General features: G+C 35.1%; 1 protein-coding gene across 1 annotated transcript in view; it reads right to left on the reverse strand.

The window, feature by feature from the left end:
• LOC105923295 (neurexin-1a) overlaps nt 1-23,998 on the reverse strand; it is a 400,667-nt gene that overhangs the window by 370,935 nt on the left and 5,734 nt on the right. Inside the window, exon 3 of the mRNA XM_036126148.1 lies at nt 1,751-1,768. Coding sequence (XP_035982041.1) covers nt 1,751-1,768 — 18 coding nt within the window. The remainder of the gene's footprint in view (nt 1-1,750; nt 1,769-23,998) is intronic.

The raw sequence follows: 23,998 nt of genomic DNA on the forward strand, positions 1-23,998 counted from the left end.
CTCAAAACACAAACAGATTCATTTCTGTATGGTTTTTGAATGTGTGCAACATGAACAATGAAATAAAAAAGTATTACAAAAGTCACTCTTCCCTTTTTATTTTGACTTAGTATGGCCGTTTATCTGCTGGCTACAAATATATATATATATATATATATATATATATATATATATATATATATATATATATATATATATATATATATAGTATATTTGCCGTAAATGCATTTAAGGACCACTGTGCAAGTTAAAAGGTTAAACATTACCTTTTTTTTCTTTCCCATTTATGCCCTTACAATTGCTAGACTTGTAAAATGGGTTTTCCTCTATTTACCACAGTTGCCTCTATAGGCCCCATTAGTCAGTTCATGATTCAGGTCATATTCTATGGGCGTGCACGTGATGGTCAGGAGCTGCACACTCCCGTTCACCTGGCTACTGTTTTGAGTCTCTGCTGCCATTTACATATTAGCGAGAAAACACAGGCTAACTTCAAGATTTATAACTTTATCACCTCAGAAGACCTTACATCTCTAAACAAAGTGGCACCTTTGCCGTCACAGTGGCAGGTGCTCTTTCTCTTCTCTGCATGTGCTCAACATTGGTGTCATTTCAACTTGTCAGCATAGGGGGCAACTCCTGGACTTGCGCTATGCTCCTTTTAATGTGAATGTTTTTGTTGAATAAACTGCCATTTGACTGGTGCTAAACTAAATAAGTAGCTTCAACAGGAAAAATGTCTTAATCATAAAAATTATATGTGGACTCTTGGAAAGGGAGCTTTCTTGTGATAAAAAAATGTAGCACAAATTGTGCAGTCTGTGCAGAAATGATTTTTAAGGTTTCTGTAATTTTTTTTTCTTAATGATCCTCATAGCTGACACTGATGGGGTTAAAAAGTATGAACCCAAACTAAGATAAGCTTAAATCTGCATTTAGTTAGTTTAAGCAAGCTTAATTAATATATTAAGCCGGATCTAAGGAAAGCATACCTAAAAAAGTCAAAGTGCGCAACTATACAATGTTGTTCTGTTTAGTAAAATATTGGATTTTTTGAATCCTTAAAGAGGACTCTTATATTCTGATGGCTTTTGTATCTTTTAGTTTTCAGGATTGCTGTTGTTTTTAATAGAACATTCATGGATGAAATTAACCAATATAATCAACAGCTCTTTTGCCACAATTTCATTTAACCAGAATATGCACTAAATTACGGAGCAAGGTTTGAAAGGTAAGACAGTCGGTGTTGTGGAAAGTATCTGAGGAATTTGAAACGTTACCTAATATAGTCTTCAAGACATCGTTGGATACAAACAAAAATTAATCAGGAGGCTTTTAAGGCACTTTTTTATATTACATATTAACTCATTTAATAATCTGATATATTATTATATTAAGGGTTATTAAAATATTACCAGTTATATACCTTGGTTGTTCGAGATATTACTCTTCACACAACTGTTTTTCCTCCATTTAGAGGTATTAATATCTTCCAAAGTCAATTGACCTATATATTCTTCCAGTCATTTATTGATTGATTTTATTCTGCTTAATATTATTACTATTATTAATAGTAGTAGTATTGATAGTAGATGTCCTTTCTGTTTAGATAATATAAGAAAAAGAGTTAAAGATAACACATCACACTTACCACTCGGGTTACATCGATAAAATCGCCATTACAAAACATTTTCTGACATTAGTTTGATTGACCTTAGATGGAATCAGCTCCCAGGATGAAAATACCCACCTTCGGTATTGTTGTCTTCTGGAGGCACAGACAGGCAGAGAGAGAGAGAGGAAGATATCGATTAAGCAGCATGCAGGCTAGTAGTGGCCATTGCATGTTGTCACCATGCAAGGCAATAAACATCACATGCAAGTGACTTACGTATTGTAACATCTGAACAGGATATACACATTTATGTACATCTACCCCCTGTGGTAACAATGCTTTTGGTAACCTAGAAAAGAGCCGGTCCACGATAGTATAGGGCAAAAAAAAATTTATATTAAATAAAAATTGTTTATGGATCCACTTAAAGTTAGGACCATCAAACATCAATTGACTAGGACCATCAAACATCAATTGACATTTATCCATGGTAGTTAAGCTCCATGTTGCAAATAATACTTAACTAGTGAGCTGCTCTTTAAATTCACTGGATGGCATATTTTCATCTGTTACTTTACATTACATAAATTGTAGAGATAGGTTTCCCTAGATATAAACAGCAAAATGTTTCAATAGTAGCTTTAAATTGTGATATCCAATTAAATCATTACTATTTTATTTTCTTTAATTGGTACACCTTTGCCTTAAAATGTCTATTTTGAAAATACCATTTTTATATTTAATTTATTCACTAAATTCAGTGTTCAAAGAAACTTGAAGCAAATTCAAAACTAAGGTTTTTTTTTTCCTAGACTAACTTGTCTTAAAAGTTTCAAGAAATGTTTTTTTTTTTTTTTCATTAATAAAAAGCTGCTCTGTGAGGAGCCGCATCAGGCCTCAGGGTCCCCAAGCAGTGGCTTGGCTAGCTTATGCTTGTCCTAGAATATAGGGCAACGCTAAAAACGAGTGAGCCTTTTTGACCGCTTACACATAAGCAAAAAAGTAAATTTGTTTTGTTTTGGGTTTTTTTACTTTAAACTGACTTCACATTTAAATGATTCAAGAACATGCTGTATTGATCATACAGCATGAAAAGGCGAGGAGGTGGGCAACACAACTTGAGGCTGGTTCATCCTCCTTTGTTCATTCTTGCTCATTAAAGCTTTTTATTTATTTCACTTCTCTTTAAACATAATTTAATCGCCACTGGCTCAAAATAACCACCACAACTGTTTGTTTTTTGTTAGATGAAAAGCTGCCCTAAATGATGAAATACAATGCAAGCAAAAATAATATAAACAAATGGAATCGGCTGTATATGTAAGACCTCAAATGTTTCAGAACAGGCAGTGAGATCTTTTGAAAATATTTTCAGGTGATTCAGTCATAGCACTGAAGGCAAAAAGCAGTGAGTGCATCCGGTAATGGCAATGCAAAAAAAAAAAAAAAAAAAAAAAGATTGGCGCTTACATTTCACTGTTTCAGTGTTAATGTTGGCAGTAAAAAAGTGAGAAAGTATTTTTTTGCGATATATGTCATTCTAATAAAGGACGCAGACATAAATACATAACGTGGTACTAAATAGGTGAGGTAACCATCTTGCCATCCGTGGGTATATATATCTATATATATATATCTATATCTATATCTATATCTATATATCTATATCTATATCTATATATATATATATATATATATATATATAGATAGATAGATAGATAGATAGATAGATAGATAGATAGATAGATAGATAGATAGATAGATATACCAATTTGACATAATGATGGAAGTTCAAACATGCAACACAAAACAAGGAACACAGATTGTGTAACAGCAAACATTTGTTGTCTCTAAAAAATATGCTGTTACATCAGTTATTTATAGTTAGGTTATGTATTAGAATTATAATTAAAGATTCACGCAATTAAAAAAGGTACAAAACATGACAAAAGCAACAGCAAAAAAAGCAAATGTGTGATGACAACATTTGGGGTTTTGCATGCAACATCCATTTACAATGAGCTAAGGTGATGGTTCTTGTAATCAGCCCATACCATCAGAATTCCAGTTTTTACCACAGTATGAACTCCTACCTCTTCAAAATGGTATCTTGCTCCAAGTTAAGCAATTTTAACTTTGACCCAAAACTTACCATACCTCTTGGTTCCCTTTTCAAGTCAGACACCTTGCATACAATTAACCAAAGTCATAGCAATGTACAGAAATGATTAGACTGCTATTTACTGCTTAGAAAGAGATTACACAAATTCTGTGAAATTTAGGAAAATATTTTTTTCCTAATGTTGGTTAGATTAAATACATTTGAAAAACAACATAATGTCTTATTTATCTAAACTTCTCATCGAAAATGAATGCCTACGTAAACAATCAGGTGGAAAATACATCGCATGGGGAGTACTTTCCAACTAAAACAGGACTCTTAGATGAGATACTACTGTCTGTAGTACATGAACATGCAAACAGTTTGAAAAAGGTGTTTTTCACTTTGATGATGAAAGGCGCACAGCTGAAATAAAAGGCATTCTGACAAAGCAAGCATGAAGCTGGCAGTTGCAAATGACCAAAGAAAAATGTGGAAAAAAACTTTTATTAGGACATAAAAAACATTTGCTGATGTCATGACCCCAAAGACACATGTTTACTATAGTTTTCACATTTTAGAAGACTCAAATATTCGGGATGGGATATGTAGGCTATAAATCTGTGAGCAACCAGTGTGGAAAGATTTTACAATTTTAGCATATTTTTAAGAACTGTGAGATTAGCACTATTATAATGATTCCCTTCCTTTTATTAGCTTAGAGCTTCAATTAGAATCTATTAATTATCTACATATTATAGCATAGCTTTAGAAACATAATATTAATGGCCTCTAAATTAAATCAGATAAGGGAACATTATCTTGACATGATTCTTGATGTCTATAGGACAATAAATAATGTCAAAAGTAACAAAGAGTGAAACCACTGAAAATAAGATCTCTTGATGTGATCCTTGTTCATAGGCATACAGTAGGGAAAATTAACACTGAACAAAAAGCAGTTTTCTCAGTGAATACATTCCTAGGTAATCTATTGACCCACGTAAACCATACATTCAAAGAAATTAACACAAATTAGACCATAAATTAAGTTTGATAAGGTGGAATCGCAAAAGTAATACAATTTTACCATGCTTATGGAAATATTCTTCAATACTTTGTATAAAGCCCTGTTTTGGTGAAATTGCTAAATGTTTCCTGTTCAGAGGAACTAGTGGCAGGCATTGCTCAAGTGTTATCCAAGTTAATTCTTGTGCACAATCAGTTTTAAGAGACTCTCCTATGAACTCCATAGAGGTTCAACTGTTTTCAAGACTTGGCCATTCTTGCAGCATTATTTTCTTCTTTTTAAAATCAATTGAGCTGGACTACATTTCCCCAGTACTTCATTGGCATGTCCAAATGTTCAGAAGCTGACCCTGAATGAGTTTCACCAATACTTTTTTTTTCAGCAGTGGAGTTTTGTGTGTTGAAAGAGCATTGAAGCTGTACTTTATATTTGCATAGAAAAACTGACTGCTCTTTGTTGCCACCGTCAGAAATCTTGCAAGCAGCACCTGGTTGTTTCTGGTTTATAGTTAAACTCTGTTCTTTCCAGTTTAGTATTGTGGCCCCGCTGGTGCTCACCAGGAAGATTCAGAAGTTTAGCAATACTCCTGTAACTGGCGCAATCAGTATGTTGTGCAACAATAAAATAGCAAAAGTGTTAAGGGAGCCCTTTGCTTTTACCTGTCATAACATGCCTCTGGTGTGATACCTTAGTAATGAGACCCATTTTTACAGGTAAACGAGAGTAAGGCGGTTGATAATAATTTCCACCCATATACGCAGTGATTTAATCTATATTTTTAGCTTTGTATGTGTTTTTGCATTCAATAATTGTAATGTCACTTGGGTTGTTAGTCACATATGCCATGGGCTTCATATCAGCAGCCCCATTAGAAATGCATTTACTGAGAATAATGTTGACATGTTATCATTGTTCTTATGTACTTATTTTGCCAGCTGTATCGTATGCAATGAAATTCAAACAATCTCTAGGGGCTACATGGAATGAAGTTTCATTTGGTGATTTAAGGAAGGAAAGAAGCTTTTCCTTAATAGCAGTATCACCTGACAGGATCCATTAAAGCAAACCCCCATCACTCTTTTCTCTCCCTTTCTCATTCTACTCTCTCCCTCTCACATACACACACTTTTTTCCACAAATGTCCCCAGCTGGTTACATTCTAATCCACAGTTGTAAATCCATTTAATCCCCTTGACAAAGTGATCCTGGTGCTATTGTGCTGGTAACTCTACACCAAAATGCACTCAACTGTCAATCTGCACTCAACAATCTGCATCTCTGATAGTCTTATGCTGTTATGTTATGCACACAAGCAGTCTATGGCTCAAGAAATATAATTACATTACTATTCAACTTGATGCCTCACTGAATGAAACATCTGGTGTACAATTTCCCAAGCAAAAAATAAACACACACACACACAGGTGGGAATATGAATCTATAAATTGGTTTTCTTTTCACTTTGCCTCATGCAGACATAATTCTCACAAAAAGAATGTTGACCTCAACCCCCCTAACTGTGAGCTCTAAACTGTGACAAGTGTCCAAAGCCAAAAGGACAGGACAGTGACAGGACAGTAGACATAAAAACTGGCCACGGTTAGTCCACTACGATACATCATTCAAGCTACCCTCAAAATGCCATCGCCACACACAAACACAAACACACACACACGTCTGTCTGCAGGAAGAGTGGGAGACCAGTTGACATTTCAAATAAAGAAACATGCGTCACATTCACTAGACACGAAACACAGCTATAGATATAATTCATTTTTCTCTGCTATCTGGCAATTTTGTGCGATCCTTTCAAGCTGCATCAACCTTTTGCCGTCTACTGTTAATGCCATAAGCACTGCCGTGCTTCAGGTTTGTTTGTGTTAAATGAATCTTGTATCTTATGTGATGTTATTACAAAGATTTCCAATAATAACACAATGGCTTTGGGTCTACTCTTGCACTTTTGTGATTCATATTAATATTATCTTTAAATCGCATCTCTTGGGTTGCAGATAAAATAAACAATGATTTAAAACCGGAAAGATATTTGTTCTCAAATGATGGCAATTTCTTTTGAATCTGGAGTCCTATTCATAGCAATGCAAATATGATAAGATAACAACTCCACTCACTTTATGGTTATCGTTTCAGGTTTCTTCATATCACTCAAAATAAGAAAGCAGATTAGGAATTCTCAGTGAAACATCATGCAGCTTAAAAGCAGACTAAATAATATTTCCCTTAGTGTACATAAATATATTTACCTGTCAGAAACAAAATATTTAGCTGAATATATATAGTTGCAAAGCTCCGAATGGATATTTCCTACAGTCAATATTTGTGGCTCACTTTTCTGATAAATTAATATTGAGATACAATCTATCAGCTGTGTAATTACATTTTAAAAAGATTTAAGTTGTGTTCTATGGATCAAGGTAGAACCAAGTAGTAATCAATGCAGTTTAAGGTCATTTACATTATTCGAATGTGTCAGGGGCAGAACTTAAGTCTGGAAAACAACAAAAATAAAAAAATACTCATTCAAACGACAATGTGTAAAAGTCCAAAGTCACACAAAAAACTACTCAGTTACATTAGGTGAGCACAGTTCTACGTTCATGTACTGATTTCTGTGTTAAATTTGTAAATGACAGAACTTTTTTTTGGAAAGACGGTAACTTCTGACTTTTCACTCCAACTAAAAGATGCTCCTGCAATGCAACTAAACTGTCATAACAACACACAATCTATAATTACTTCTTAAATCCCTTAAATATACACTATAACAAGAACATCATAGTCTAACCATTAATAAATGTAGAAATCCTATCAAATAATCTGGAAAACTCCCACAGCTACAGAATATATTGCATCCAAAATGAATGATAAACGGTACATGTCACCATTCATTCTCCATACAGAATACATCTCCAATAGAGGACATGTTGGGTCATTCTAAAAACATTTAAACTAAAACCAATATTTGAAAATGGAGTACAAACACATATTTTATTAAAACAAAAGTATTCTTATTGGTTTAAAATGTCTTTATTTGTGAATAAATGGCAAACGGCTTGTATTTGTACAGTGCTTTATCAAGTCAGATGACCACAAATCACTTTAGACTACATTGAGAATAAACGCAACAGTTTTCTTAATAATAAAAGACTGAAGTTTGTTGCCAACTGTAGCAAATATATTTTTGTTAACAAGAATTTGAGATGTTCACAGTTGTTTTAGCAAAAAATAGGGCAAGGAATTCAGAACTTCAAAATGGACTTTTAAAGAATAAAAAAAAAAAACATTCTTAGATTATTTCAAATGATTTGTAAGAAATGTTCCTATGTAACATTTTTGAAGCCTTTTGGGGAACATTTGGAAAGTTAAAGAAAAGCACAAATACCAAATCAATATTTTGTGATCATGTTGTAATGATCACAAAAATGTCTTGTTCTGCAATGGAAAACCCCCCAAAAAAGAAAATATCAGTTTACATAACAAAATAATATTCTTTTTGTACAATTTCCAGCATGTAGGGTTCACTTGCAAAAAAATCACAATCAGTGTATATTTATAATTTACAACACTACCCCATTCTTTGATTTTTCATTTGAAGAAAGTATTTTCTCAAAATCTCTCATCTCTCAGATGCTTTGATATAAAATCTGTCTACAGAGGCTGCCGAGCATTGATTGGTTGTGAAATTGCTATTTGAACCAAATCAAGAGTAATGAGTGGGGGTTCATCCCTTTATGTCACTAACCTAATGCAGCTGTCTACCAAAGTAGTTGGTAGCATTGCAAAGCTCACTATTGCTCAATTATCTACTTGAAGCAACAGAAAACGGTGGTAAGAGAGGAAGTGCATGCATGGGCTGAGTGACCAGCCACTCTGATGGAAACTGATAGCGACCACAGCTGTGGATAATTATACTCTTGCCAATTTCCACTCCACTTCTAATTATTCATTCATTGCTGCAGCATTTACGCTTCAGACCAATTCTGTCTCTGTATCAGCTTTTTTTTTAATCCCCCCAGTGGCAATGGACTTGCCAAACATAACAGTGTCCAAAAGGAAAATTCAAGAGGAGTTTACAGGCAAACTATCCGTCATTGTCTGACTTACTGACAACAGAACTCATTTAGAGCAAGGCTACCAGAAGAACAGCACTATCCTAAACAAATGTAAAAAGATGTAAGAAAATAAACATGTTTTAGAATTCTAATAGTCAGACATCTTTTGTCACTCCATTTTCTGTTCGTACCACTTTATTTTTCAGGGCAAATAATATATTTTAAACTCATAGGACATAAATATTTATAGTATGAAACAAATCATGACTTACTTTACAGTACCTTTTGAAAACAAAACAAGCCCTTTTAGCCACTCCATTCTTAAAAAAGGAAGTGCCTTATCTAGAATAGGTGTCATCTGGATCAGAAGCTTCAGGTGGATAGTTGTTTTACTTTTTGATAAGAAGTAAATTTTTGATGAGAATGTGACAGAAAATGTGGCAACTTGATGGCAACAAAGAAAAAGGGATGTAGAAAGCCATTTTGCGACAAAGATAATATTCTCAGGAAACATGGGTGGGTTCTGTGGAAGTAAACGGGAGACAGATTCTACAGGCCAACAAAGAAACTGCCTGGCTGTTGGAAATATGTTTTCCCCCAAAAATTGTTAAACAATTGCAATTCTGGATTTAAGGGAAGAACCATGTCTGTGGGATGGTATTTCTGCACAATTCATGCAACGTGTAAAGCAGATAACTTGAGCATGGAGAAAATATGCATACCACGTTTTTTTTTTTGTTTTGTTTTTTTGTGACTGAAGAGTTTTTCACGTAAGAAACTGTTGTCTTTTAATTTATCACTATTTTTTCAGTCTTTTTTTAGTGCAAAACATCTGCTAATATCCATCGGTTACATTAAATTACTAACTGCTCTCTCCAAACAATATTCTGGGCGTTTAGCCATTACAATTGGTTTCTTTTTCTGTCTCGGCCATATTAATAATTGAGTGTTGGACTTCAGATTCTGTCTGATTGGGAATTAGTATTTTAGCCATCCAAGATGTACATTATTAGCCTGAAGTGACTTTTTAGGGAAAAACAATACACTCTTATAATGAGAAAACTACCTTTGGATGGACTTAAAGAGGCATTGCAATCTGTGTCTGAAAAAAATCTTAACAGCAAGACTTATGTGTTGCACTCAAACCCACACAAGCACAACAGACCAATGTATGTGTAGAAAAGTGAGACTTCTACAACCACTGCATAGCTTGCTAAAACAAAGAACAATTATTCTATTGACAGAGCTTTAGTAAGAATGCTCGTAACTGTGTACATCAAAGTGACAAAGCTGGTCCAGGACAGAGTGGAAAATCCCCTGCATATCTACATAAATTCTATCAGAATTTTAGATTGTGTCACAAGTAGTCGTTCTTATCTATGGTGAATTCCAATAGGCGTAACAAGGAGGCTTTAAAATCTGTCCAAAGGCTGCCAGTTTGTAATGTCTACAAGCTACTGCAAAAATCCTCCTTCTCAGCCTTATTCTACATGTAGCTGGATATCTGGGAAAATGAATACATTTTTATGTATGTTTATGTTTAGGCCTTTCATCCACACAGAAACTCCGTTTTCCATCTCTGAAAACTAATTATTCTGAAAACTCCGGCCAAAGTAGAGATTTCTAAAAACTCAGTTTTTGAGCCTGCGTGTGTGTATATGACAAGACGCAGGTTTAGGGTCCAGCGCATCACAGTCTGCGACAACTAATGCGCCACTGACGACAACTTGCTACTTGACTATAGACTTGGCCATACAGTGGGGTAAAAAATTAATTGATTTGATTTCAACATTGGCCTTGATTGACTGTTTACAATATATGTCAAATAAATGTTAAACTGGACAAATTCACTGCTAACCTGTGGCATCTCCAGTCATTTATTTCTAACTCGCGTTCCTCGGCAATCACACAGCATTTCACCTTGGTATCAAGACTTTAAAATAAAAGCATACATTGAACACTATAATCATTACAGTTGGTTCAGACGCTTTTTGTTTGTTTTCACAAGTCCAGATGATCCAATTTGTTAAGGTACAAAGGAGAAAGAGGTCCGGGATGTCAGCTCTTTTACACCAACTCTCCTTCCCAATACAGAGGCACAAATCTGTTCAACATCGCCTTTATTTTGAAGGATTCTGATTGGCTGACATAGGTTTTAGTTTAGCGGTACACTGCCCCCTATGCGTCTGGCATGTTTAAAAAAAAACTGCTCAGTCGTGAATTTATACGAGTTTGTGTGTGTGAAAACTTTTCTTAAAACAATCCTGCGTATATGATTTTTTTTTTATCCACAAAAAATAAATTAATAAATTCATTTTGGAAAATCTAATTTGAGCTTTAGACTTTGCTATCACCATTTTGTTTTTTGAGGCTATTGTGTTTTGCATTAATATTTTTAGCGTTACATGCAGTGATTACTCTAATCCAACCGTAAACTACCTGTGGTCCATTTTGTTCTTGCATACTTTTCTACATTATTTTTCAGTTTCAGACAAGGAAATGCAAGACAAGCCCAAACAGAATTGATAAGGAAAGCTGTAAAAAAGTATTAAATGTTACTTAGGATGCAGAGCTGCATCATAAACCTTTTAAACAATGGGTTTATATTAATGAGTAATGTGTTTTGCTGCCAGATAGTGAATAACAACTACTTCAAGACAGCTTTTAGATAACGTTTAAAATTAAAGTTTCAAAAGGTTTTACTTTTCTTATGAAAAATCAGTGTATACACTTGCACACCTTTACATGTTTCATATTTAGTTTCATTTATTTTCAAACAGCATCAGTGATTGTGATTTAATTACTCTTATTATTCAGCTACTCACAGCCTCTCAGGACAGATGGTGTGTGGACATTGTATTCCAATCCAGATATCTCCAAAGAGACAGACCCGTTAGAGAGGATTGTGTGAGCAGATGTGCGCTCCATTCTTTTACATTTTACGGGTTGGAGTGATCCAACAGGATAATCAGAGCAGCTTATACAGAAGTTCTAATAACCTTAATCCTGGGATTGACAATATCTAGGATAGTATTACCATTGTGGAGTCAATCTTTCTAGCGACGCAGAAGTATTAGCAGTGAAAGTTGGTGTTAAGAAATCAATGCAAGCGGAAGGTTTCTAAGAGTAGGCTCATCATATTTGTAAATTGTTATAAAGCGCAACATGGTGGCTATTTAAGCCTATAAAACTTAATGTGTGCACGTCTCCCTTAAGGAAATGAGTCCCTACTTTCATACTGTTGATGTGTGACAAATCCCTATATCTTAATAATGGTTCTTGAGTTTAAGCTATGCGTTAAATGCAAGGAAGCTCTAAGTACTGTTACCATTAATTCACATTTTCTCCTATTAAAGATGAAAAATACATCTGATGGAAAAAGCACCTAAAGATACTTCATGTGTTAAGTGAGTTAAATGTGTCATTACTGAATTTAGATTGTATATTCAGAATAGAACTTAAAAAAGAAGGTCCTTTAAAGTACATCTCAATATGTCGGCCACTGCTAAGTAGAAGTAAAAGTATTTTTTTTATTAATCTTTACTCAGTAACATAATCACAAAGTCTGTAGGTAAATGACTGTTACTACAGAAATGCTTTTGAAAACATTTATTCTCTACTTGATCATTATCTTTGCCCTTTTTTTAATTATGCTTGTGTACTTATGACTTGTTTTTGGAATTTGATGCTAAACAACGTCATCAAAGCTTAGTTCTGCTATGAGTTTTGCAGCTTTATTCACCAATCTGCAAAACCATTTTTGCCATTCGAAATATTGCTTACACAGTATATATTAAGCAGACATAATTTTTCTAATAAAAAAAACAAAAATATTTCGAATTCTGTCAGTTATTGGGTGGTATATTCATAGCAGTGGTTGAGATTTAATGATTACACAACAAAAAAAGAAGCTAATGTTTTGCAAAAGTATTGACCCCATTTTTAGCTTTTTCACATTTTGGCAGATTACAATCGCAAACCTAAATTTAATAAGAAGAATATTTTGCAATAAACCAAACAAAAAGTGGGACATAATTGGGTAAAGAAAGGAATACAATATATATTCATATTCAATAAATTAGGATATTATTTAAAAGTTAATTTATTTTAGTAACTAAATTGACTAAGTGAAACAAAGAAGAATTATTTACAGAAGGAAATTTTCAAGCATTTCTTTTTGTTAATTCAGCTGCTTCTTGGGTTACAGGCTAACACAATATTTAATTTTACAGAAGAGTAGTAGATTACGTCAGAGCAATAAAAAAATTAATGAACAGGAACGTGGGCTTGATGAAAATATGTGTAATACCTGCTTTAAAGTTATTTTCAAAACGTTAAATCAATTTGACAAGCATGCCTGACCGAAAAGCATGTTCAAATTTATACAGTATAAATGTATATGGTTTTTAAAATTTTGCAAGTAAAAGTATTCTGTTAGTCCTATACATATAAGGTCCACAGAATCAATTGCCATCCCCTTCTAAGTAAACAGAGTCTCCATGGGAGTAATCTGTTCCCTGTATGTCAGGAATATAGAAACAACTCCCTCATGGAGTTCATGTATTAGCTGTAGACTCCAAAAATCTGGACTCTATGCAAGAGGGACAAGATTATTGAATTGCTGAAACAAATCCATAAGTAGTCCCATTTGCAGTTTGCCACATGCCATGTGGGAGAATTAGCCAACTTGTGAAAAAAAAAGAACTCTGTTCAGATGGCACCAAAATTTAGCTTTTTGGTCATGTAATCTGAAGCAGAAAATTAACATCCTAAATAAACCATGTCTACTGCAAAGAACACCAGTGGCACCATCATGCTTTGTGGATGTTTTCTTTCAGCGATAACCTGAAACACATCAATATGCTAGAATGGCCTAGACCTAAGTTTAATTAACAATTTTGGGCATGACTTAAAGATTTATTTTCACAGATATCCATCCAATCTGACTGACCTTGAGCTATTGTGAAAATGAGAATGGGGAAAACATTTTTTCTATAGCTGTTGGAGACATGACCCAAAATGACTATTTGTAATGAATGGTGTTTTTACAACCTATTAATCAGGAGAGCTTTTTGCATATGCAGGCTACACTTATTAATTTTTTTTTTTTTTCAAATGTCAAAATGAAAGGCATCATTTTTCCCTTCCACTCACAAATAGGAACTTTGTGTTGGTCTGTCACAAAAGATATATGCCTTAGATGTTTAAACTTCAGTACTTTTCTGTGTCTGACAAAGACTGGGGTGTTGCTATCTGCTATGAGTAATTTTAAAAAGAGTTGTCAAAGGGGTGTCAAAGAATTTCACAAACACCCTTTGACAGTCAGTAGTTTATGTATTTAAACAAAAAGAAAATCCTCAGTCAAAATTCCTCTAATCTTTTGATCCTCCTGAATATCTGTCTTTGGACTCAGCGACAGCAGTATAGTATTAATCTGCTTTTGTCCGAGCGAAGCTGCAGCAGGTCTCTGCAGCAGAATGACACTTTCAGAGATACAGTGTAGTCACATGGTTCGTGACATGATGACAGGCAGGCTTAAGAACAGGAGCAATCATTCACATTAATAATTCATCTTGTTACACACAATCTCTCTTAGCAGTTTAATTTATATGTGAACAAGGGGAGAGCTACTGAATACCAACTAGTTAAATCAAGTATACGTGTAGAGCCGTATAAATCAACTCAAATCTAGAGGAGCACTTAGAATGCACTGCTCTCTGCTAATGTCAATGTTCACCGTTCATTTTTTTTTTTTTTTAAGGAAAGTGATCATGATTGACAATCTGGGTACTGACTTGTCCGAGCATTGCCTTATAAACAAATGTATATTTTTTTGTAATAATTTCATAAAATATTTAACTGCATCGGCCTATAACTGCAATTGTTTGTCTATAGGTATGTAGGGACCATAGTTTTTTTTTGGATATTCAGTTTAGAAGTCAGAGATAAAGCAAAAAATGCCACATGATCAACTCCAATATAATGCCCACGGACATAGTAACACAAGAAAGGCTAGAATGCGTTTTCCAGGCCACCAAATTCCCCTGATGCCTATCTGGCAGCATCCGATGGTGTCTGTGGGAAGGTCACCCAACCCACTGATTTCCCTTCACCAAACCCAAACGGTGCTAGAATCTGTGTCTAACATTAAAAAACATCCTGGTACAAATACCCCAGGGCACTCCCTGATGCTTTGGTATGAAAGCAGAAATTTGTGGGAGGGGACATCACTCATCTTTTTTTTTTTTTTAATTAGCCAAAATTTGTAATTAAATAATATTATTTCATCAAATAATCAATGTAAAACTTAGCTAGTAGGCCTACGCTAATTTATTCTAAACCTAAAGTTTTGTGGCTCCAAATGTTCAGTGTTGGCAAAATGTACAACGCTTAAATGAAAACCAAAGAAAAACTTACACTGGTAAAACCTTTTGTGATTTAGAAAAAAATAAATAAATACAGAAACAGAATATGCCAAGTAGTGTGGGCTTCTTTAAAGGCAGGATGTCAGTCATTAGTGAAAAATCCATCTGCATCTGTTTGCCAAGGAATTTCTTGTCACAATCCTCTGTGTTTGAGTTTTGGAGGTTCTTTATGTCTCTGTTCTCAAGTTGTTGTCATCTTAGTTCATTCGTTTGTGGATTAGGTTTTTAATAATTTCTGTGTTCTATGTACATTTTGAATTAAATTATTCCCTAAATCCCTCTGTTCACCTCCTGTTCATTTCTCTGCTCGCCTTCTCTGTCTTCATTAGTTTCAGCTGTTCCTTATCTCCACCTGATGGCTCTCACCTTTTTCTGCAATACCTTTCTCCAAACTTTCCTCTGTATGTAAGCTCCCTGGTTTTCTTCTGTTAATCTGCCACTTGGTTTGTGTTCCTACCCTGTTCTCCGTGTGAGCTCCTTGTACCTGTTGTAATTTGATTTTGATTTCATTATTAAAATCCTGCATTTGCCATTTCCTTAACAAACCATCATATCATGACATTTTAACTTGCATTTTCGATATAGGATGCTGGCATTTCTGGTAGAGGCCTAGAGCTTGAGGGGTACTTGTAGTATCTTTGCTTTCCAAAGTATGTGCTCTTCTGATATGAACTTTGATAATGTTAAGGAAATCTACTTGGGACACTATTCTTATTTGAGTGAGAACCAAAAGCCCTGAGTGATCTGATGAGCAGTGGCACCACCTTAGTACTAACCTTTCATCCCAAGTTTCTTCTATGAAAACTCAATGCTAACTTATTATTAATATGAGGCTAACCTGAAAGACACTATGATTAATGCTGCCAATAGTCAATTCTGACTCTGACTTGCTATGGCGGCGTGTGTCTGCCTTTCATACCCAAACACGGGGCTATGATGACAAAAGATGCCATTTAAACCAAAAGGGAAAATCAACTACAATAGCCACCGTTCAACCCAAACACTCTAGCACTAGAGCAGTTTTAAGACAAATATTGCAGAGCTAAACAAGTTCACATGAAAACGTAAAAAAATGCACAGCAACAAAGTTGTACCCTTAGGCCCAATTTATAAACTTCATGTGAAAACAAAAGTTGAATTTGCGGAGAGTAAGGTTTGCCCAACTCAATCTTTTTTTTTTTTTTTTTTTTTGGTGCCGACTCCAGCCTACCAAGTTGCTCATATGGTCAGCTCCTTCTTCAGTGCTGCCAATAACAGGGCCAAACTGTCTTTAAGATCAGATTTCTGAATACAAATCACCAATAAAAGAATCCATACTATTTGTCTGACCAGCATTCTTCAGCCATTGAAAAGACTTGGTTATATTTTCCATGCGGAGCTCATCTACTCGTCATCATTCTGAAACACTAATTTAACAGTTCTTTGTTAGATGATAACTTTCACATGTAATTTAGATTTTTAGCAAAACACAATAAGAGAAAATGATAGATGCAACCACATATAAATGCCAGTAATCCTGTCAATCTTCAGGAATTTAGACCTTAGGATACAAGAGCTTATATCATACAGATGAGTCAAAACCTGATGTGAAATATTCAAGAAAACCAAATGCCATGCAATATTTTTTTTTTTGCACAGATAGACATGTTAAGACAGTTTAATACTTACTGAATGAAAACATTGTAAGGAAGAATCCACAAATATACCTTCCACAAAAGGGACCAATTAAACACAAAATACTTGCCATGGATAATTCAGGCAGCATCTTGTAATTAATCCTGTCAGCTAAAAAGCATAGACGGTAACACCTCTAATTTCTTGTTATGCTGCTAAATTAAAGTTAAGGAATTTGCATGGAGCATTTATAAGGTATTACACAGTTAACATTGCTAACAATTATCTGTTTTCGCAGTGTTGTGAGCATATTTTTAGAAATACACCATTAGCTTTCAAACATTACATTTGAGAAGATGGATTTTATTGTTTTCAAGGATTTACCATTTAATCTTAAATAAAAGATGATTTCATATACATTTCCTGGTAATGAAATATTTTCTCAGGTGTAAAAATCTGTGTGACATTTTTTTGTCCTACGATTAAATATACAGTCTTTATAGATTTATTAATACACGAGCTGTGGAAATGTATCTGGGCATTTATAATTCTCCATCAAAGCCATGACATGACATGATCAAGACAAAAAAAATAATAATACGGTATGCTGTCTTTAAGTGTACGTGCTGATTAAATAAAGCTACAACGTTAGGACCTAAGCTCTGCGTTACTAGGATTGAAAACTAAAGCATCTACTATTTTCAAAATAAAAATGTAGTCAAAAACTCACCAGGGGGCACAAAGCGTATAAGGTATGGCCCAACACAGTAGTTTAAGAATTGCTTGTGAAATGAAGAATATCAAATAAATACAAAAACAATTTGAAATTAGCTCAGTATTATATTAGTATGGCTATACATCTACTGGTTTGTATGCACTGCTGTCATATTACAACAAACAGGAGAGCATGTTGGGCAAGTTAAAAACAAGCAGGTGGGTCTTCAGACTTTCATTTATCATCAGTTACAGTCAGTTTTACATTTCTATGGGATTGACTACTTTAGACAGTAGAGTAATCAAGCAAATTTATGTTGTTTCCCCTTCTGAAAAATATCAATGATCGCTTGAAACTGAAATATTCTTAATCTGACTGTACGCTTGAGTGATTCCTGAGCCATGTTGATGTAGTATTGATATATATGTACCAATACACTCCTAAATGATACGCATGTAGGGATCCATCACATTGTTATCTGAAAAACTCCCCTCCAATTGAACCATGATTTCTACCAACATTCACAGATCTATTATACACAGTAGGTTAAACTACTAATCAGTCCTGCAATTAGTGAAGTCAGTTTTAGTGTGTTTTTACGATCTCCTTGAAGCCACACAATACAATAATGAGCAAAGTATATACTGTCTACAGATAATGTATATTACTGAATGCTATTTGGTGAATTACTTAGAAATAAATAGCACAAAAGGGCAACTCAAATATTATGAAGTCCAGGATGAGGTCTGCCCTACTTTCTCACTTCTACTGAAATATGGTTAGCAAATACATGAACATGGTTCCATTTTATCATGATAAAATGTGCAGTTATCCAATGCATCCATGTTATTTCTCTAATGAGAAACAAAAGGACAGATTCAAGGGAAGTTTTTGACTGAGCGGTGCATTTAGCGGTGCATTTAAAAAATTGTTTTAACCGATCATGGGGATTTGTGTATATGTGTGCATGATTGTGTTTGACGTCAGTAGTGTCCGTGCTTACGGTTGGATGGGGAGAATTTAACAGGTCTGGTGGTGAATCCTAACATCCTTTCATCTGATCAAAGCAACAGAACAGATTTTAATTTTAATTTAATTAACTGATTTAAATTTAAATATAATGCGAAGCCAAATCCTTGTATGGTCATAAGGTACACTTGCAGAAAAAGCTTGAACAGTTTGGCCTTTTTTCTCACTAAATTTATTTTTTACTTGATACCAACTGGAATGAGAGGATTTGTTTGAGAGATTGTCAGCAAACAAAGTCATAGCTTCAATCCCAATTACCCAGTTAGTGTTACAACATGTTTCACATAGATTCTCTATGTACCAGCAGTTTGAATTTTTTTTCATTTTGTCAAATTACAACTGCAGCCTTCCATGTATTTTACTCAGATTTTATGCAATTAATCAACAGAACGTAACAAATATTTGGGAAGGAAGAAATTAAACATTGTTTTAAACACTTTGCTTACCATAAAAAACTTGAACATGTGGTATGCTTTTCTATCTATTTTTTGCATTATACCATATATGTATTTATTCCTCAACATAATCCAGCTCCAGCTCTGTAAAGGCCTAAAAGTGTGTTAGAAAACCTTAGTGAACAACCTGAATTCCAAAAACCAAGAAGTGTTGCCAAGTCCGCTTGTTATAAGCGACTTTGGGCTTCTTTTTTTCTAAAAGTTGCATGTAAATTTCATGGGCTCGTTTCTGAAAGTGAAGTCACTTATTTGGGCTCTAAAATAGGTGACGATAAACGTGTTAAAGACCCGCTTGCGCTGCCGCGCTACAGACAGTACTGGCTGAAATATCCCTCCGCCTCTCCACATTCACACACTCCTACCCATAGAGAAATATACTAGACGCCTCATTACGTTCTGGAGCGCATCCTGTGTTGCCACCATGTTGGCTGGGTCTTTTCTACTCTAGGTTGACAAAGGAGTTGACGGGAGTAAAAGCAAAGGGAGCAATTTTACCCGTATTTTATGCAGTTTACGGTTGCAATAACAGACAATAACTGCTGAAAGTAGATTACGCGTGCAGTTCACTATTTTGTGCTGATATTCTGATGATCAGTTTTTACGCGTTTTTACACACTGATAATATTGGAGAAACCCAACCCATAAACCATACTTTAATGCTTATTAAATTTATTTATTTGACAAACTAATGCTAAATCTCATTGCCGAATGAAGTACCCTCGAGTTACAGCGTCAGCACATGCAAGAAGCTGTGCAAAACGGTTCTCTTTCAAGGATATTAAGCCCCTGCTTCTGTTGCAAGCACAGTGTAAGACACTAATCGCCTGGAAATGTTAAACCGTTTTCCAGGCTTTAAAATTTTTTTGTATATAGGTGCATATTAGCAGCACGCAAACAATATGAAAATATTGTTGTTTGTGTGTATAGAAAACTCAAGATTAGATGATTAGATTAGGATTAGGTGTGTGTGTGTGTGTGTGTGTGAAAAAAGAATAAATAATGAATAATAATTAATACATAACACCATGTAGGAAAAAAAGTATTTGGGCATGAAAATATTGTGAAGTAAAGCATATATGCATACTACATCTTAGTCACCCCGGCGTGTGGTGCGTTGCTGCTTGTTTTGGGCTTGTTCCTATAGCGCTGGTTGCTTGTTTGTACCACAAAATCTGGCAACACTAAAACCAAGGGACACATCAGACAGGTCAGGAGTAAGGTTGTGGAAAAGTTTAAAATCAATAAAAATAAAATACAGTTTATCCAAAATTCTGCTGCAAGAATCCAGGATTGAATTTAAAAGTATTATTCTTGGATATAAAGGCTATAATGATTGAGTTTTATCCAATGTTAGATTTGTTGGGGGTTTTTCCCCCTCAGACCACAGGGTTATTGTTGGTGCCGGAGTTTCTTAAAGTAAAATGGAGGCAGGTCTTTTATTTATCAGGTTCACCTGGGTTACCAGCTACCAATTTTAGTCTGTGACACAGAAGCCATGTCTAGATTAGATTAGATTAGATTCAACTTTATTGTCATTACACAGGTACAGGTACAAGGCAACGAAATGCAGTTTAGGTCTAACCAGAAGTGCAATAGCAGCAAGTGCAGGACATTGCAGAATCTGGAGAGACCGTGAGCCTCGCGTTGTACTCGCGCCGCCATCTTGGTTTTCTTCCTGGCTCTGCTTTAAAGACTAGGGTTAACGTTTTTCTCATTAAGAAAGCTACTTTCCCCTATCACTCTCAAATTATAGATCATCTGCAATTTATTCTTGTCCTTTATGTTCCATCTCTCTCTGCTTTTTTTCTCCTTGTAATTGCTACACTTGGCACATTGTTTTTGTTTAGCCTTGACATCTTCCTGCAGATAACTATTGGCTGACCTATTGCTGCCAATACCTTGATTTTCTCTCACTAAAGAGGATACAATTCACCTTGTAGCTCTGTGTTTAAACATTAAACTATCTGTAATCCGTTGGAGTTTACTACTCTCTCAGACTTTCTCTGCTTAGTTGTGTTTCTGTCCTAGATGAAGTCACTAGATCTACTGCCGGCATTAACTCGTTACTCTTTAACACAGAAAATTATTCTGGACCAGTGTCAGTTTTTTTTGTGTCTGCACTGTCTTCTGAAACTCAGTTATGGCTGATTGCAGCTCACACCAAGTCAGTTTCTGCTGCAGTTTTTTGTCATGTTAAAAAGGGACTTTTCCTTTCCACTCTCACCACATGCATGCTCAGTATGAGGGAGTATTGCAATCGATCACAAAATGCAATCAAACATCCACTGTTGCCACATCCTTGTTAAGGAGAACGGATTACTGCAAAGACAACTTGTGCAGTCGGCTGGGTATCCTTAGACAGTAAACCTTTTTAACAATGAGCAATTTTAACTTGGATCAAATGTGATATAATTTTTTTAAGTTATATATTTTAATTATATTAGCTTTAAATTGGCACTAAATACATTTAAGAGATTTAATGCAAGGATGTTATAAACCAACATCCCTAGCTTTGAACCACTCATAGAGCACTGTTTAATCTATCATCCAAAAATGTAAAGATTAAGGCACAGCTACAAACCTACCAAGATATTCATGTCTATTGGAACCGACAAGTTGGCCAAGGAGTGCACTGATCAGAAAAGCAGCCAAGAGGCTGCAGAAACTCCTAGCTCAGGTTGAAGAATCTGTTGACAGGACAATTATCAGTCATGGGCTCCACAAACCTGACCTTAAAGGAAGAGTGGCAAAAAGAAAGCCATGAAAAGTCCCATGTCAAGTTTCCCAAAAGTCACATTGGGTACACAGTAATCATGTGAAAAAATGTGTTCTGTCCAGATGGTACCAAATTGAATGGTTCAGCCTACAAATAAAACTCATTCTATGGACTAAAAATTACACTCTAGATCAGTATCCCCATGGTGAAATGTGGTGGTGACAGCAACATCATGCTGAGCAATCCTGGAACAAAAATAGGTCTGAAAAACAGAAAGCAGCCTCAAAAACAGGATACACAGGGATTGAGACTGAGCCAAAGGTGCAACCAGAGCTACAATGCAATGATTTCGTCCAAAACATTTGTTGAAACAACCCCCCGAAAAGTACAGATCTAAATCCAAATGAGCATATGTGGCATGACTTAAATTGATGCTTGTAGACACTCTCCATCCAATCTAAGTGAGGTTGAGCATAAAGTCAAGTTAGATGAGATTTTGTCTTTGCTAAATCAAATGGTATGAAATTGCCTCAAGACATACTTGTGACAAACAAAATGGGGTGAAAAGGAAAGAGCTGATGGGGTTATTTTTCTTTTCGTTCTTCCTCTTACTTCTTTGTTCTTATATACATAGAAGAATATGCCAATACTAACTTTGCATTTTGACTTGTTTATTTTTGTAAATATCTATTGTAATATATTTTTGGCATTTTTTATAGGACTGATGTGTTATATACTGAATCCATGTGTACAGCCACAGGAAACATTGTTTTTAATCAAAAAAAGATGTTAAGGTCTTGCTGTACGCCCTTGCTCTACTACATATCCATCCATCCATTTTCCGAACCGCTTTATCCCTCATGGGGTCGCGGGGGTTGCTGGTGCCTATCTCCAGCGTTCACTGGGCGAGAGGCGGGGTACACCCTGGACAGGTCGCCAGTCTGTCGCAGGGCAACACAGAGACAGACAGGACAAACAACCATTCACACACACACACATCTAAGGACAATTTGGAGAAACCAATTAACCTAAACAAAGTTAATGACTAACAACTAAATTGGTTTTGGGTCATGCTTAGTGTTTTCTTAGGAAGTACATGACTTAATAAAGTTTGATTTATCAAATTGTCAAAACTGTTAATATAGAAGAATCATGACCACACAATATCTCTTGAACCCCCCTGGAGCACTAGCTATTCCTTAAGTGCAACAAAAAGGGAGTAATTCTTACTTGTTTGAGAGAATAATCTTTTGTTTTATGATTTGCATAATTCTTTCCAGGAGGCCAGAAGCATAACACAAGGAGAAAAGTGACATCAGTGCATCACACAGATTGCTGGTTTGTAATCAGGTCAGAAAAGTGGGTTCATACTTAAACCGAAAATATCCTACCCGAGTGAACAGATGCACAATGCTAAATTTAGACCTCATAATGTTTACCTCATAAGGATTAGCTAAACATGTCACTCTTTTGTCATCTCACCTATTGAAACTTGTGTGATAAGTGATTTCTCCATTTACAAGAATGTCTATGTTTGGTTTAGTAACTCCAAGGACAACTCTTGCCCCATTGTAGCAAACAAACACCCTATGACTGATGAAGGAAAAGCTTTCAGTTTACAATTCTAAACAACTCCATCCAAACTGTCAAAGACTGTTCAGCAGAAATATGCATTCTGGTCATAATTTTGTGCGCTTGGGTGTTATGTTAGTAAATGCTCATAAGAAAACTTTAATTTATTCATCTGATTCACAGAAGACTCTGTGAGAAAGACCAACTGGTATGTCCAGAGGAAAAAAAGAAACTCTTCAATACATAATTTTGGACCTTAACCAACAATACTCCCCGACACCAGATTTTAAGGGCGCTGAATATTGCTGATGCTTGGATGTTGAGACAGATTTGTATAGACATTCTGTTAGGTCCCCTTAAAATGGTAAAGTCATTATGTTCCAATGGTAATGAAAACCACACGAACATTACTGGCAGGTCCAAGCACATTTACTGTCACTGTTATGTTTTAATCCAGATTTATTAATGCAATATGATACAGAATGACAACATCTACATCTCACTGGTGCAGAATGGTTTATGTAAATAAATAACTAACGTATTTTATTGAAGTCCTGCTAATGAGACACTGAAAGTCTCTTAAAGCCCAAGATAAAGAACTCATCCAGTAAATGTTTTATCCTTCCTTTTATCAACAATTTTTTGAGAGATGC

Source organism: Fundulus heteroclitus, chromosome 22 (assembly GCF_011125445.2).
Source record: "Fundulus heteroclitus isolate FHET01 chromosome 22, MU-UCD_Fhet_4.1, whole genome shotgun sequence".
NCBI classification, from domain to species: domain Eukaryota; kingdom Metazoa; phylum Chordata; class Actinopteri; order Cyprinodontiformes; family Fundulidae; genus Fundulus; species Fundulus heteroclitus.